The 14,967-nt window shown below is 34.0% G+C and overlaps 1 protein-coding gene across 2 annotated transcripts in view; it reads right to left on the bottom strand.

Annotated features, from left to right (window-relative positions):
• LOC118184877 (uncharacterized) overlaps window positions 1-14,967 on the bottom strand; it is a 75,895-nt gene that overhangs the window by 12,628 nt on the left and 48,300 nt on the right. For both annotated transcript variants that reach the window (XM_035354604.2, XM_085824254.1), the window contains exons 4-5: window positions 6,031-6,155; window positions 3,792-3,918 (exon numbers count right to left, since the gene is read on the bottom strand). In XM_035354604.2, the coding sequence (XP_035210495.1) occupies window positions 3,792-3,918; window positions 6,031-6,155 (252 nt within the window). The remainder of the gene's footprint in view (window positions 1-3,791; window positions 3,919-6,030; window positions 6,156-14,967) is intronic.

The raw sequence follows: 14,967 nt of genomic DNA on the forward strand, positions 1-14,967 counted from the left end.
TTTTTTTTTTCCTTTTCTTTTCTTTTTGAGAGATATATGGATTTTGCTACAGTGAATTGTCACAGCTACGTTTAACCTTAAATTTCGAATAAATTTTTCGGAGAATTAATTATACATGAATTTTTTTCCCTCAGTGATGCGTAACAAATATTTTTTAATGCTATATGAAAAGCTATTTTTTTAAATTATTGATGATATTATTCAAAATTTTAACTTCTTTAAATTTTATAATTTATTTCTTCCTTTTTTTTAAATATTTATAAGAGTGTATTTTTAAATACACCTCTTAAATTTTTAACTTTATGGCCTATGGTATAATGATAATATACTGGTAAGAGCTCCTAGTATCTAAAGCCAGCAGTAAAGATGTGATCCAAGATCCTGTTTAAAATGGAGAAAGTTCGTATTATGTTTATTTTCACAACGTTTTTAAGCAAAACAGGGCGTTGATAGTTTAGGTCATGTCCCAGCTTTAAAAAAAATATACATAAATTTTTATATTAATCCTCTTAGAAAGAATGTTTTAAGTAGCTAATTTTCTCTCATGTTATAGATTGTATAAAAACATGATCTTTAATATGATTTAGATTGTTTGCAGCCAATATAAGAATCGGGTCATTCGGTGGTACAGAATTCCAGACTTAGACCATATAGATACAAATAAGAAATACAGGTAAATAGAGATTAGGAGAAGATCTAAGCAAAAGATTTAGAGACGAATATTTGAGTCTGCTGATCCAGTTCAAACATAATAAAGCTACTCAAAGACAAATAAATTTACTTGTAGAAAGTGATAAAAAAAAGATTGTGCTGGTCAGTGAGTTATTGAATCGCTCCACATTCAAGTTAATTGTATTAGAGTTGGAAAATATCCTTTGTATGTGATGGACAATGACAACTTGTTTTCACCTAAACAAAAACAATTTAACCCCTTCTCGTGTTTTAACCAGTCCGACTGATGAAGATTTTGTCCCAAATATAAACATCACGAACAAGGCTCTTGAACAGAAAGCTGGGCCAAACATAAACATCATGAGCCAGGCTCATGAAAAGAAAGTTGGGCCAAACATAAACACCACGAGCTAATTTTACGGTCGTAATCGAACATTAGTTTAGTTCCTATCAGTACACCACAAGAGTTGGTCACGATTCTTTATTATATAAATTATATATTATTTATAAAAATTATATATTTGTAATACAGTAAGACCCCGCTTAACGCTGTTTCGTTTAGCGCTGTTTTGGTTTAGCGCTCTTTTATTTCAACCCGGGGATTCCACGAAATCGCTCGCAGCATACGGGGATTCCCCAAAATATTATGCAGCGATAGGTTTCAAATACATATCCGATAGAGTGTACTTGTATTTCTTGTTTGGTGTGGTATTGTACAGACATATTTTGAAGGGGTAAATGTGGAAGATGTCGAAGAAATAATTCAAGAAGCAGCGGCTAGTCTTTCTAATGATGAGCTCAAGGAATTAACTGAACAAGAAGAAAACAAAAATGTTGACAGCAGTGATTCAGAAGAAGAGAAAAAAGAACTTTCGATGGCGTTTGTAAAAAGGAGTTTATCTACCATAACTGAAATAATGGATCAATTCATTGAAAATGATCCGAATTTTGAGAGGAGCTCAAAAGTAAGGCGTGGTGTTAGAGATGCTCTATCCATTTATGAAGAACTTTTAAAAGAACAATGCAAAAGAAAAAGGCAAACAACATTAGATGCTTTTGTCACAAAAAGGCAGAACACTGAAAACGCGGAAGGCTAACTAAATATGACTGAGAATTTTATTTGTTTTTTTTTTTTTAAGAATATTCGTTTTGTTATTTATATTTTGTTTTTATTTTTGCAAGAAATAATAATGTGGTATTAATTTGGGCTTTAAGAAATAAATGTTTGGTTTTATTTTTATTAAAAAAACATACTTTTTAAATTTAATACCTAACCAATTTCCTAGCCATCTTCCCCTAACCCCAATATTTACATGTAAAGATAGCCTCGTTTAGCGCTGTTTCGCATTACGCTCTACTTTGATGGAATGTATCCCCCGTGTTAAGCAGGGTCTTATTGTATCTGCAAAAGGCAGAAGGATTAAAGTTTACTTCCACTAAGGATTAAAGTTTACTTACTTGGTGTTCTTTATTTATGAAATGTAATTTTTAAAGTGCTATTTATCACAAAATATATTTATAATATCTATAAAAGGATTTAATAGTAGTATTTATAATATCTACTATTAAATTTACTTCCAGGCCAGCAGTATCGTGCAAAACTTACAATAACACAAGCACTTACGTTTCAGCTCATATTGTGACTGTTCTCAAGCATCAGTCTGGTTTGTTTACTAACGCGTCGACCCATAACACTTGGGTTTAAGTTACATCGAGGTAAATGGCTCGGGAAGGAGTTAATATTGATGGTTATACACGACTTCTAACAAGATAGATAAAACTAGATGTGGTAGGGCAGCTATAAAACCTTCCCGTTACAGTTACTTTTTTTCGCTAGTTCCCTGTAAGTATATTGTATTTTAATTTATGTTATATCCATCTATCCACGATAAATCAAAAGGCGAGAGGAGATGTCATGAGCAGCTCAATGGTCGTGTTAACGTTATTTTCCTTAGTTACTTTCACAGTTTGGAAACCTATATTTTTGTTAATGTTTAGAATATTAAAAAAAAGGAGGGGAGTGCTATGTTTTCATACTAAAGTGGATTGCTTGTTCATTTTAATTACTTAGGCGGATTGTACGCTCTGTTTCATTGCTTATTTTTTTTATATCTTTTTTTACTAGAGAACTGACCGAATGAATAAAATTGAGATAGAGGCAACAACAATACGCAGAATGTGAACAGAGGTTCCTATTTATCACAAAATATATGATAGTATACTTGAAATACTATCATATATTTTGTGATAAAAATACTTCAAATACGGCGTGACACGTTCTTCTTAGGCTCTTCATGAACCCCGTATCATCATCAATGCTGAAATGCTAAATGTTGGCAAAACTTTTCAAACAAAATTTGCATTATTGGAGAAGTTAAGCAACAAAAATCAGCGCAATATTTGCAAATTCTGCAGGACTGGTTTCCATGGTTTAAATACAGAACCATCGAAACTGGTCCTGCAAAATTTACAAATAGTATGCTGATTCTTGTTTAACTTCTTCAATAATTGTTTGTTCGGCTTGTTATTTTAGCCTTAACATTTGTATGTTTAATTTCACGGCTGTAGTTGAGTTAACAGAATGTAATTTGAGGAACACTTGTAGAGACATAAGATATTTTTGGAAGCAGGCAAGATGAAAAATTAGCAACCGCCTTTGCCTGGAATCGAACTGCGGACCTCTGGAATACGCGTCCAGCATGCAAACCACCCTACCATGAAGGCATGCTAAGAAAGAAGGGAGAAATACCTTATATGCTCCTCCTTTTAAAGGACAACTGGGGTTTTTATGGGACACAATCGCCAAATCCTGGGTGTAGAGAATTATCATCCATCACCCTTTTAGCGCGGGCGCCACTGTAGAGACATTAGGTATTTTTGGATACAGGCAAGATGAAAAATTAGCAACCGCCTTCGACGGGAATCGAATCGCGGACCTCTGGAACAGCCCAGCGTACAGACCACCACACCACGAAGGCATGCCAAAAAGGCAGGAGAAATACCTTATACACTAACAAACTAATAATATAATGCAAATCTACACTCAACACACTTCATTTTGCTATTATCAAAAATTAGCAATTTAGAAAACATACATACATACATATTTTTTAACCTACTTGCAAGAAATTATTTTTGTATAGTCACTTTCAGCTCTTGCATTCGCAGTCATGCTTCCAGAAACAGAAATGCAAGTGAGTAATCTGTAAAAATGCTTCTTTATACAATCCCAATGAATATCTAGCTCTAAAAATAAAAAGTAAACATAAGCCATTTATTGTATGAAAAGATAGCATTAAAAATGAAGATGCAATGAGAAGGACAATAGATTTGATATATATCTCTCTGAACAAGTCATCGGAAAATACAATCAGCATTTCATAAATCAGAATTTTAGGGTATTATGTATCAGAAGGAAAAAAAGGTTTGTCAAAGATACGTTCCTATAATCTGTTACTTTAAAATAGGCACTCCAAGGGCATTACCAGCCCCTACACTTGCGGTCATAATGAGTGACATCATCAACGCATAGCGTTTATTTTCTTCACCTCACTTGAGACTGTACTTCAAGTCCGCCTGCATTCCCGTGCTGGAGAAACGCGCGAAAAAGAGCCTGCATTCCTGTGCTCAAGAAATGCGCGAAAAGGAAGTGTGTGGGGTGCGGATTAAGCAATTCTACTTTTTTTTCGCAGCTGTTCTTCACACGGTTACTAGTCAAATCGGGAGGTGGAAAATAACATCGAAATTCCCATTTTAAAGCAACAGACCATAGCCATGAAGTAATGAAGATAATTTATTGCTTTATATGGGGAAATTCCCATTTTAAAGCAACAGACCATAGCCATGAAGTAATGAAGATAATTTATTGCTTTATATGGGGAAATTCCCATTTTAAAGCAACAGACCATAGCCATGAAGTAATGAAGATAATTTATTGCTTTATATGGGGAAATTCCCATTTTAAAGCAACAGACCATAGCCATGAAGTAATGAAGATAATTTATTGCTTTATATGGGGAAATTATTCAAAACCACAAGAAAGCATAAAAACAGAGTATGTTTATAGGATTTTGTAAACTATATTGCTCCGACCATGAAATATTTTACGCATAAAACACAAAAATTGTTTGATACATAAAATAGATTGGTCTGATGTTAAACACAATTTTACACATAAAACGGAACTTACATTTTTGACATTGTGTTGAAAGGAAATAAAAGGATTTCATATAAGATGACTTCACATATATTATACGATGAAATTTTTCCAACTGAAAAGATAACTAACCGGACATAATACTTTTTAAATTTGTAGTTACGGAATAAGTGAAAAATTGCTTTAACATAGAGAAAAAGCAACCTTTATATGTCTTTTAAGGGAATTCTGCCGGAAGGATGAAAAGCATCCCGGAAGGAGGGAGAAAGAAACTTATAAGCGACATTCAGAAAAATTGTGGGAGCTGAAAAGAGAAATGTTGATGAATTAATTAGGGAAAAAAAAAAAAAAAACGGTGTATAACCGAAGCTATATTTCATATAAATGAAATGCTTTATTATTTGCATGCGCAGGAATTAATCGCAGCTGAGATTATAAAAAAGAGAAATGTATATATGGTGCATCTCGGTATACTTTTTAAATATATTTTACGATACTTTTTACATACATTACACACTCCTCTCAAATCACATTTATAGACACAATCAGCCCCCATTTGTACAGTTTGTAAAATATAAAGAACATACTATTATTATATTAAGCAGTTGTTGAATATTGTATTACACATTTGTTAATATCATTGTTATATGATAATGATGAAGGTAACATATTCATGTTCATTATAGTTTTCTTTGTTGGGATTAGCATGAGCAAATGGAGATGCAAAATAATTTGAAGCCTGCTTCCCTAATGTAGGTTTTCACAACTATATATTTAGTGAATGTAGGTAATTTAGAGCAAAAGAATAGAATAGTATAGTTTTCTTTACGAAAAGCATGCAAGAACAATATTAAGTTTAGAGTTTGCTCGTATAATATATGTTAACACTGCAATAAGGGAGAAGGTGGTTATATAATTTTTAGATAGAAAATGAAGTACAGCTTTAAAATAAAAACTAAAATCATAAATACAATTTATACAGCATTAAAATCAATTCTTTAGCATTAATACCTTAAAAATTGCTAAGTCTATGTAAAAAATTCTCTAAAATATCTTCTCATATAAAATAAAAAAATTCTCACATAAATATTGTTAAAGGAACTAAAATTTGGAAACTGATACACATTGAAGTAACTCCAAATCATGTGCCGAAGCATCAGAAATCTAGAGCGAATTAATTTCAAATTCTTTACAATACGTACGGCTTATTAGAGGTCCATCACATAGTTCTTTCAGAAAACCATGACTGACATGAGATTCAGGAAAGAAATCTGGAAAGAATGTGCGCAAACAATTATCTGCACAAGGTACTATTTTTCTGAGTTTTCTGAAATGAGAAAAGGAAACAAAAATTAATTGATCCTGAAAGTTAAAAATATCTTTTGACAGGAAAAATTATCATTCATATCTTAATGGAAACTTCAGCTTCCAGAACTTTAACATAATCATACAATAACCTTACGTGCTTAGAAATTCATAATGCAGGAACATGCTGCTGATTGGTATAGTTAGTTCTTTATATCTGTGTTTAAAGAACCACTGAATTAACTGCACAAAAGCTTTGGAGCATCGACAATTAAGTTTCGGATTTAACGCTCAAAGTTACTGCATTCCTGATTCTTCTAGCAATATTGATTGCCGCTCAACCTGGATAATGTTTAGTGACACTAACTGCCGCACCGAAGGGTTCAGGCAAAGAAAGTCTATACAATACATATTCTTTGGTCCATGCTCGAATATCGAAGAAGGATGGGAATTTGTAAATGTATACTTTTTGTGCAACATGGGAGGGGGCACTGAAAATATGTGGCCAGCTGAAAGTCCTGTGGAGAGGCTTGCGATAGGGAAAGAAGAGTGAGAGACCTTCGGACCTGTTTTTCTGGTATGTTGTTCTTCAAAATTGGATGGGGGGGGCAAAACTGAGCAAAGTCGTACTGTCACTTGTCTGGTGCCCAGGGTTTTTGCCAACGACAGGCGCAATCTTGCCAATCTTTCGTGGACTTGTTCTGACATCAGACAAGTGCTATTAGTCACAGCAACAATAAAAAGAGATTTCATTGGTATCCAAAGTGAATGTGAACCAATTTCTCTTAAATTAGGACCCATGTTGGTTGGCACACCATTGTGCCTTTGTATTGTGTTCAAATCATCTAATATTTCTTACGTTCGTAATCAGCAATGCAAACCATTTTCAAGGAACTAAGCATCATTAGGCAAAAACATAGAAGTTAATAGCATTGGTTTATTTAAGTTTTAATTTCCATTCAGAATGAATATAAAAGAATGAAATTCATTAGTAAAATACTGAAACACTTCAACATTAATGGACAGCAATCGATGATACCAATAGTCAAGTCGGTTTCTTAATTCTTGCCCGAGTAATTTGCTTAATATATTTCCGTTATATGCAGATTCCTAGATCGATGCACACTTCACAAACTATTGAAAACTGCGTGACTTGATATTCACTACTAAAGGAAACAATTTATTTCTATAGAATGATTCTAGGCGGGTATCTCTGTCATGTTTTACAGTACCAAATATTTTACTACTTCCTATGCATCTGCAGGGCACTTTTCTGCAATTGAAATCTTGCAGTTACCGAATAAAGAACATGGGGTAGAACAGTCAAAAGTAATTAATTCGGACACCCATAATCCGGAATGATCTATAATCTGGACCTCAAAGCTACAAACTTTTTGCCCATGCGTCGCATTGACGATATTTTGCGCATGCGCACACGCTTATTCGCAGCCGTAAAGATCTTATGGCTGCGAATATGACACGCATGCGCAAAATATGTTTACGCATGCGCGTTTAATGTTTTAACGGACGGTAGAAGCTAAGCTAAAATTATCTAATTCAGTTAATGTTGCAGATTGCATTGTTCCTTAATCTTCGAATTGGATTCGGCTTATTATTTTTTGCAGACTGTTAGAGCAATTTTATAAAAGTAAGCTTAAACTTTAGATTATGTCAAATAGAATTTCCGATATATATTTACTAATATGTAAAGGATCTACAAAGCGAAAGTATGTTTCGAAGTCCATTAAACAAAAGTGGAATTGCTGCAAAAAAATGACCTAACCATTCCGAAACCTGTTTATCACTTTCACGCTGCTCTGCGGCGGAGGGGGGGGGGAAAGCCACGGCGTGCAATGAATTTGAAGTTGACCTGTCAGCACTATCCTTATCTTCAAGGCAGATGTTTTCATTTTATTTGGCTTATAATTCCTTACTAAATGTAGTATTTCATCTCGACGTATTCTGTCTTTGATATGATTTAAATCAAATTCCTCGGCATTATAATTCGCTTCCGATAGTGAAGAAAGTGACACAGAGGTTATTGAAAACGAAAAAATTTCGATTGACAAATTAGTCGGTATTCTCGACACAGCAATTATAGGACTTGAACAACGGAACTTTGTAACTGAACAAGAAATTACGTCTGTTTATAGAATTAAAGAGAAAGTATTATCACATAAAACGAAGCAACTTAAACAACTTACATTAAAAGAAATGTTTAAAAAATAAATAAATATTAAGCTTCCTTTTTTTTTTTTTTTTTGTAAATTTTGATACCCTTTAGATCATAATTGTTCTTTATTTCATAAATTACGGTTTCATATTTTTAATTTTATAATTTCTGCATGCCATCTTACCAGATTTAAACTGATGATCTATAATCCGGAAAAATCGATAATCCAGAATCGCCGAAATCCCGACGAGTCCGGATTAATGACTTTTGACTGTATTTAGGAATACCAAATAATTTATAGTACCTCCATCAACGAGTCCCGTTTTACTTCTGCCGTTAGCTGGGACAGGATGGGGTGCACTCCGTAATGTAAATAACAATAAAATCTAACAAACAATTGTTCAGTGTACAGAAGAGTGCATTTTAATTTTACAATTCGTAAATAACTTTATACGGTATTTCTCCCGCCTTCTTAGCGTTCCTTCGTGGTGCAGTGGTCTGCACGCTGGGCGCGTATTCCGGAGGTCCGTGGTTCGATTCCCGGTGAAGGCGTTGTTCATTTTTCATCTTGCTTGCTTCCAAAAATACCTAATAGCTCTACAGTGGCGCCCGAACTAAAAGGGTGTTTGTATGATGATTCTCCACACCCAGGATTTGGCGATTGGGTTCCCTAAAACCCCAGTCGCCCTTTAAAAGGGAGAGTATATAAGGTATTTCTCCCGCCTTCTTAGAGTCCCTTCGTGGTGTGAATGACACTTTACATGGATGATACTTTAGAACACCATAATTATCTCCTCCCTCCCGCGTTCCAGAAAAGAAAAGAGAGAGAGAGAGCTGTACTTTCTAGAAATTTGTTTCTCTAATTATAATGACAACCTTATTCGACTAGGAAGCTTTGTTAATAATAATGCTATTCTTTATATTCTATTTGGGACGTTCATATGACGAGTTAAATCAGAAAAATAATTAGAACAGTAAGCAAAAATTATTTTATAAATTTACTAATTTGGATTGTCAGATTTAGCAACCCTATAATAACAATAAAATCATCTTTTTCCATTAAGAAAACACTAAAAATAAACTTTGTTGAAAATTTTGTTACGCCCTTCAAAAAATGTGTATGCTTTTTGAAGGTGTGAAATGAAGTGACTGGTCATAAAATGACAATGTTACCAGGTCAAATCAAACATATCATTCTTAAATCGGAACAATTAACGTGCTGTAAGCATGTAAAAATATTTTCCGTTTACTAAGAACAAAATATTCTTTCGGCATATTAAATACGGCGCTTTTATTGGGATACCCTATATATAACCAATAAATATTTGGTTGCAAATTTCAAACATATGTAAATAAGCATTTTCATTCGCTAACTGAAATGCTTGGTTTCACTACTGCTTAATTTTGCAGAGGACATGATGTAATACTAAAACTAGCTCCAACTGTTTTCCGGTCTTGCTATCATTAGCACTACGGTATCAAAAAACTACAGCATCCTAATTGGTTGACTTACTGATTGATGCAAAGCATTCCAAGGCTACCAACTTGCGGGCAGGCAGCCTTCGTGAACGATTCTCTGAAGGTGTAAGGGAAATAAGGCTTGTATTTATCTTACACATGGAGAAAGCCACTAAAGAGTTTGCTTGGGTACTGATAATTCAACGATGTGCAGGTGATCATCGGATTTGGTATACAAACAAGACGTTTTAGTACCTGGAAATCATATACTTAAATAAGTGAGCGGGACCAAGTGGTGATATTAATAAAAGAAATTTCTCTTTATTTTAGACTTTCGCTTCATTCAGATATCCTGCCGAACAACACAACTTATCTGTCTCAGACAGTGAATCAAAGTGGCATTTGCGCACTCACCCCAAACTTTAAAAGCTAAGACTTGGGACGTTAAACCAGGTCAGACTACAAGTATTCAGCGGTCTTAACCACTCAAACACTGGTGGGGGCTTGTCTTCAAATTAAATTTATCTCAAATAACTGTTATTTTTTGTATGTTTCGCATTTTTATTAGTGCCAATTTCATTTACTGCCTGAAGTATAAATATAGAATAAAAAAACTACTTTTGCAAAATAATTGAGCTAATCCTGATTATGTAATTTTCTAAGGCGTTTTGAGTTTTTTGTGATTTTTTAATAGTTTTCGCCATTTTTTAACCAACTTTTATTTAGTTCACTCATAGTGTTTGTTGAATGGTCGAAAGTTGATTTTTAACGACTTCCTGATAAGGTATCGAAGTACGAGTTCGAATTTTGTACACATGTGTTATGACACTGCAATGATTTCAAAAATTTGGTTTTCGAGCTCAAAACTCGATTTCGAATTTTTTTTAATTTAAATGTTTAAACGATTCTTCGAATATAACTTCATTTACCAAACAAATTAAAAATCTCAGAAATTTACAGTTTGTATCATCGAATAAAAAAAAAAAAAAAAGAAAAGAAAAAAGAAAAAGAAAAAAGAAAAAAAATTAAAGAAAATCTATATCAAATTCTTAACGTCATTTTTGATTTTTGCCAAATTTTCGAAAAATCTGATATTAATTACTTTAAAGTTTCAACAAAAATATATCGTTAGAAAATCTGGGATTTCACAGATTATAACACAAAATCTCCCTTTTAAGATAAGAATGATAAAAAGTTATTAAATGGATGACACAGTACATTTAAAAAAATACGCTGCAGTATGAAGCAGAGGGTGAAATGTATCGGTTCTCCTCCTTCGCCCGTCGCTTTTTATCACCAGCTTACACTATCTTCTAACATTTCTGCGATGGAATCGAGAAGTAAAAAATGCTACGGTATCTACATTAATTCCCCACCTTAACTTTTCGCCGATTACGGCGGCGCTTCTGTGGTTATACATGATGTTGCTGTTACTAATCTCCCTTATCTAACAACAGTCAGATGTTACGAATTACACGAGACGTGTTACGAATTTCGTATTTAAAAAGCTAATGTTAGTTCAATTATAAATGGTTTTATTTCCCGCGCGTGACGAATATTAAAAGAAAGCTAAGCCAGAAAATTGAAAATACAAGAACGCGTGCATTAAACATTTAATAAATATCGTTTTGATTTCGAGAAAGTACCAGAAAATTCTCGCACGCGATTTAAAAATCTTATAAAAGGAGGAAAACCTCTCAGTTCGTAGTTGCTTAGTTTGTTGTTGTTTAGAAAACTGCTCTTGTTGATTGTAGCGAATTCGCGGATTAGCTTTCTTTAGCTGTTTTGAATTAAGTTCTTTTGAACGTTTGAGTAGTTAAAAGATAACTACTGTGATATATTGTGATACTGCACGATTATTTGACGATATTTATTCATATTTGTTGTTATAATAATAAATTTTTGTTCATTTTTCATCGGACTTATGCATTCATTTCATAACGAACCCGTACGCACGCAACAATGGGAAGAAGTCAAATGCACCTGTCGTTGGCAAGCGCACTGAGCACCATACAGATGACAGACCGACTTTAGCTTCAGTTCCCCTCTCCTCCCCAATTTAGAGAGAGAGTCCCCCGGGGGAGGACATATCCGAGGGCTCCTATTCCTCTTCCCTTACCACTAATCTCTCCAGAGGGCTTTCGGCTCGCCGTATATTTACAGTGCCTTTATGCCGCACAGACACTACACATTTACAACCTTGCTACCATGTCTTCTCCAGTTTTCGAACCCGAGCCCTTCGGTACGACAGTCAGACTCACTAACCACTGCTATCGCGATCAAGCGGCGCGGTTACATATATATAAAATCGACACCCTAGAGCTCTCCCAATTTCAGGTAAAAACCAACTGGTTGCATGCCTTTTTCAATACCATGGTCAACGGCCTACGATCTCCGTCGATCCCGGACACAGTTCATGATTACGATATCATATGACTGTTTTTGTTGCATATACAGTAAAACCTCCGTTCAGGCCTAAACGCTGGTTGTCAACGCAAATGTTCGTAAACTGAAACGATTTTCCACCTAAGAATTTATCAAATGGATTAATTCGCTCTTGGACACAGAAGAATGTTTATTTAAACTTGATAACAGTTCTTTATGCACAAGTTCATAGCATGAAAACATTGGAAATCAGTAAATGATAAACAAAAATACAATATTAATCAAATAAAATACATAGAAACGTAATTTTATTTTCTTGTACTAGTGGACGGCGTAGAAAAAAATATGACGAGAAAGACAATGTTGTTTAGATGCGAAATTCCCTTCCATAAAAAAAATCAGGTACCAGTCTTTTAGGGCATCTTCTTTTAATCTTTCTTTGTCACTAAAGACCACTCGACTCTGAGAATCATTGGCCTCCGATTTGCTCAAAATTTATCCAAAGACATTTGTTTTTGCTTACGTTTTCAAATGTGTGAAACATGATATTGTCACTGAAACGTCTTGGGCTGCCTTTGCCCTTGCTTTATCAAGGTGATACCGATACCAGAAAACTTTTACATTTCACCTCATTTTGCACCAATTTCGCCGATCAAAGAAATAGGATATTTCCTTTCTTCCAAAGACATTCCTTTCACAGTCTTTCTTCTTACTGTTTTTGAAGTTGTTGTAGTTCTTCCGAGTTAAGCTCATTTTTATGATCTTTAGTAACTTTTCTACGTCTGCTACCATTAGTCTACAAGAATTCAGAAATGGAAAATATTAAAAAGATATTTCCAGAAGTCATTGAGTGTTAATCATGTGTCACAGGTTACTGCAAAACAATTCTGAAAATCATACATTGTCGATTTGAGTGTTCGTAACTCGAGACGCCGTTCGTCATCCAAAGAATTTTTTGTTCAGATAATTCGTTCGCAAATAGAACGTTTGTGATCTAAGGCGTTTCGTTATACGAGGTTTCACTGTAAAGTAAACTGTAAAGGCGATTTTCTTACTTCAATATAGTATGTAATAACATACTCTTTTATCGGATTTTAAAGTTCTAACATTCAAAACTGTGCTCATTATAAAGATTCCAAAATTTCCGAAGGTGTACACACTTTTCGCACTTATTTAAAGATTAAGCATATGGCGAAACATTCTTATTGTAGAGAGTGGCAACTTCCAGTTTTGCTGCGCAATGCGCGTGCGCGTTCGTCATAGCGCGAGGGCAAAACCCTGAAATTTTTTAATCGAGAGACTTACTTCTCGCCTGTTCGTAGTCGATGCCTAACGTCGGCTCATGATTGTATTCATTTTAAATATTTAGCATCTTGTAAGATGCATTTTAACCTTTTAATGTTACATTTTAACCTTTTAAAAAAAAATTGATTTTCAATTGTTCTTGAAAATGTGGTCTTCTGAATAGTGTGGAGTATAATGGCGATAAAACGTTGCCATAAGCTTTTATTTAATTTTCCTGTTGTGTTTGCCATGTGGTCAAAATTTGACATCGATTTTTAAACTATTACCTGATAAGCTATGGAGCTTATAGTTTCCACACACACTTATTGTGGATAATGATACAATATGGTGAGGATAGTTCAAAATTTGATTAAGAACTTTTAAAATTTAATACTGAAGCAATTTTTCGCACATATCTTCGTTTAATGAACAAACTAAAGCACTAATTTTACTAGTTACAAAACAAAAAAATCTACTAATTTTATTGTATTATCAAAAGCATACATGTATAAACCACTATCTTAATAAACTTATCAAGGACGGCCAGACTTTTATTATTCGTGATATAAAATTGTGGATGAATTTTATATAAAAAAAAAAAAAAAAAAAAAAAAAAAAAAAAAAAAAAAAAGCTATTTTTTCCGTGAAATCCATATGACAAATTATTTTTGCCCTTGTAGTTCGTTAATTATTTTACGAGTTTTATATAACAGCTTATTAAAATTTTTTAATGTTTTTTAGTTGCATTATTTCATTCAATGAATATTTTAATAAGCTGGTAACTGAAAGCAGACAACGGTACAGTGTCTTACTGTGGAGTCAATGGATTGGTGTTGGTGTATTTAATTATGGCAAAGCACACGAGGGCTATCTGCCTAAGAGGAGGGATGCCTTCGTGGAGGACTTTCTAAGGGAAACTGGCTCGTATACACGTTACACATGGGGAAAACCACGAAAACGCCCATGCAGCCAGCCCGTTCGCGGGATTCGAACCTCGGACCGAACTACCAGTGTTCAGCGACGTTACCGCTCGGCCGCTGGTGGGCCGTGGAGTCAATGGGACTTTTGACTTTAAAATAGCTTTGCACGCACAAGAAGTTATTATGCATTACTTCTTTAGCATCAGAGCCCGGACATCATCTATAAACTTTGATTAGTCCGGATTAATATGGTTTTGTATTTTGAACCATTCGCTGTGCGGTGTTCTGGCACAGTTGACATTTTAACCACCTATTTCATTCCAATTTCTTCCTCTAATACCAATATCAGATTCCTTCTTTCACAGCTGGGAATTTAGGTTCATTCCAAATAAAAATCTCCCTTTTTTACGATTTTTTTTAAAATTTGTATTTTAAAATAATTTTTATAAATTTTTCAAAAAAATTTTGAATTATAACCTATACAATTTTTACCGTCTTCCTAAAGTAGATGTATTTTTAGGCATTTTGAACACATAACATTAAAAAAAAAGTGCTTTGAGTAGGGCAACATCAGCGGAAAGAACAAGGTCTAGTCCTTTGCTCATGAAGCTATA

The sequence above is a fragment of the Stegodyphus dumicola genome, chromosome 9, assembly GCF_044657685.1.
Source record: "Stegodyphus dumicola isolate Sdum_Otavi_A_Nest chromosome 9, ASM4465768v1".
NCBI lineage: Eukaryota > Metazoa > Arthropoda > Arachnida > Araneae > Eresidae > Stegodyphus > Stegodyphus dumicola.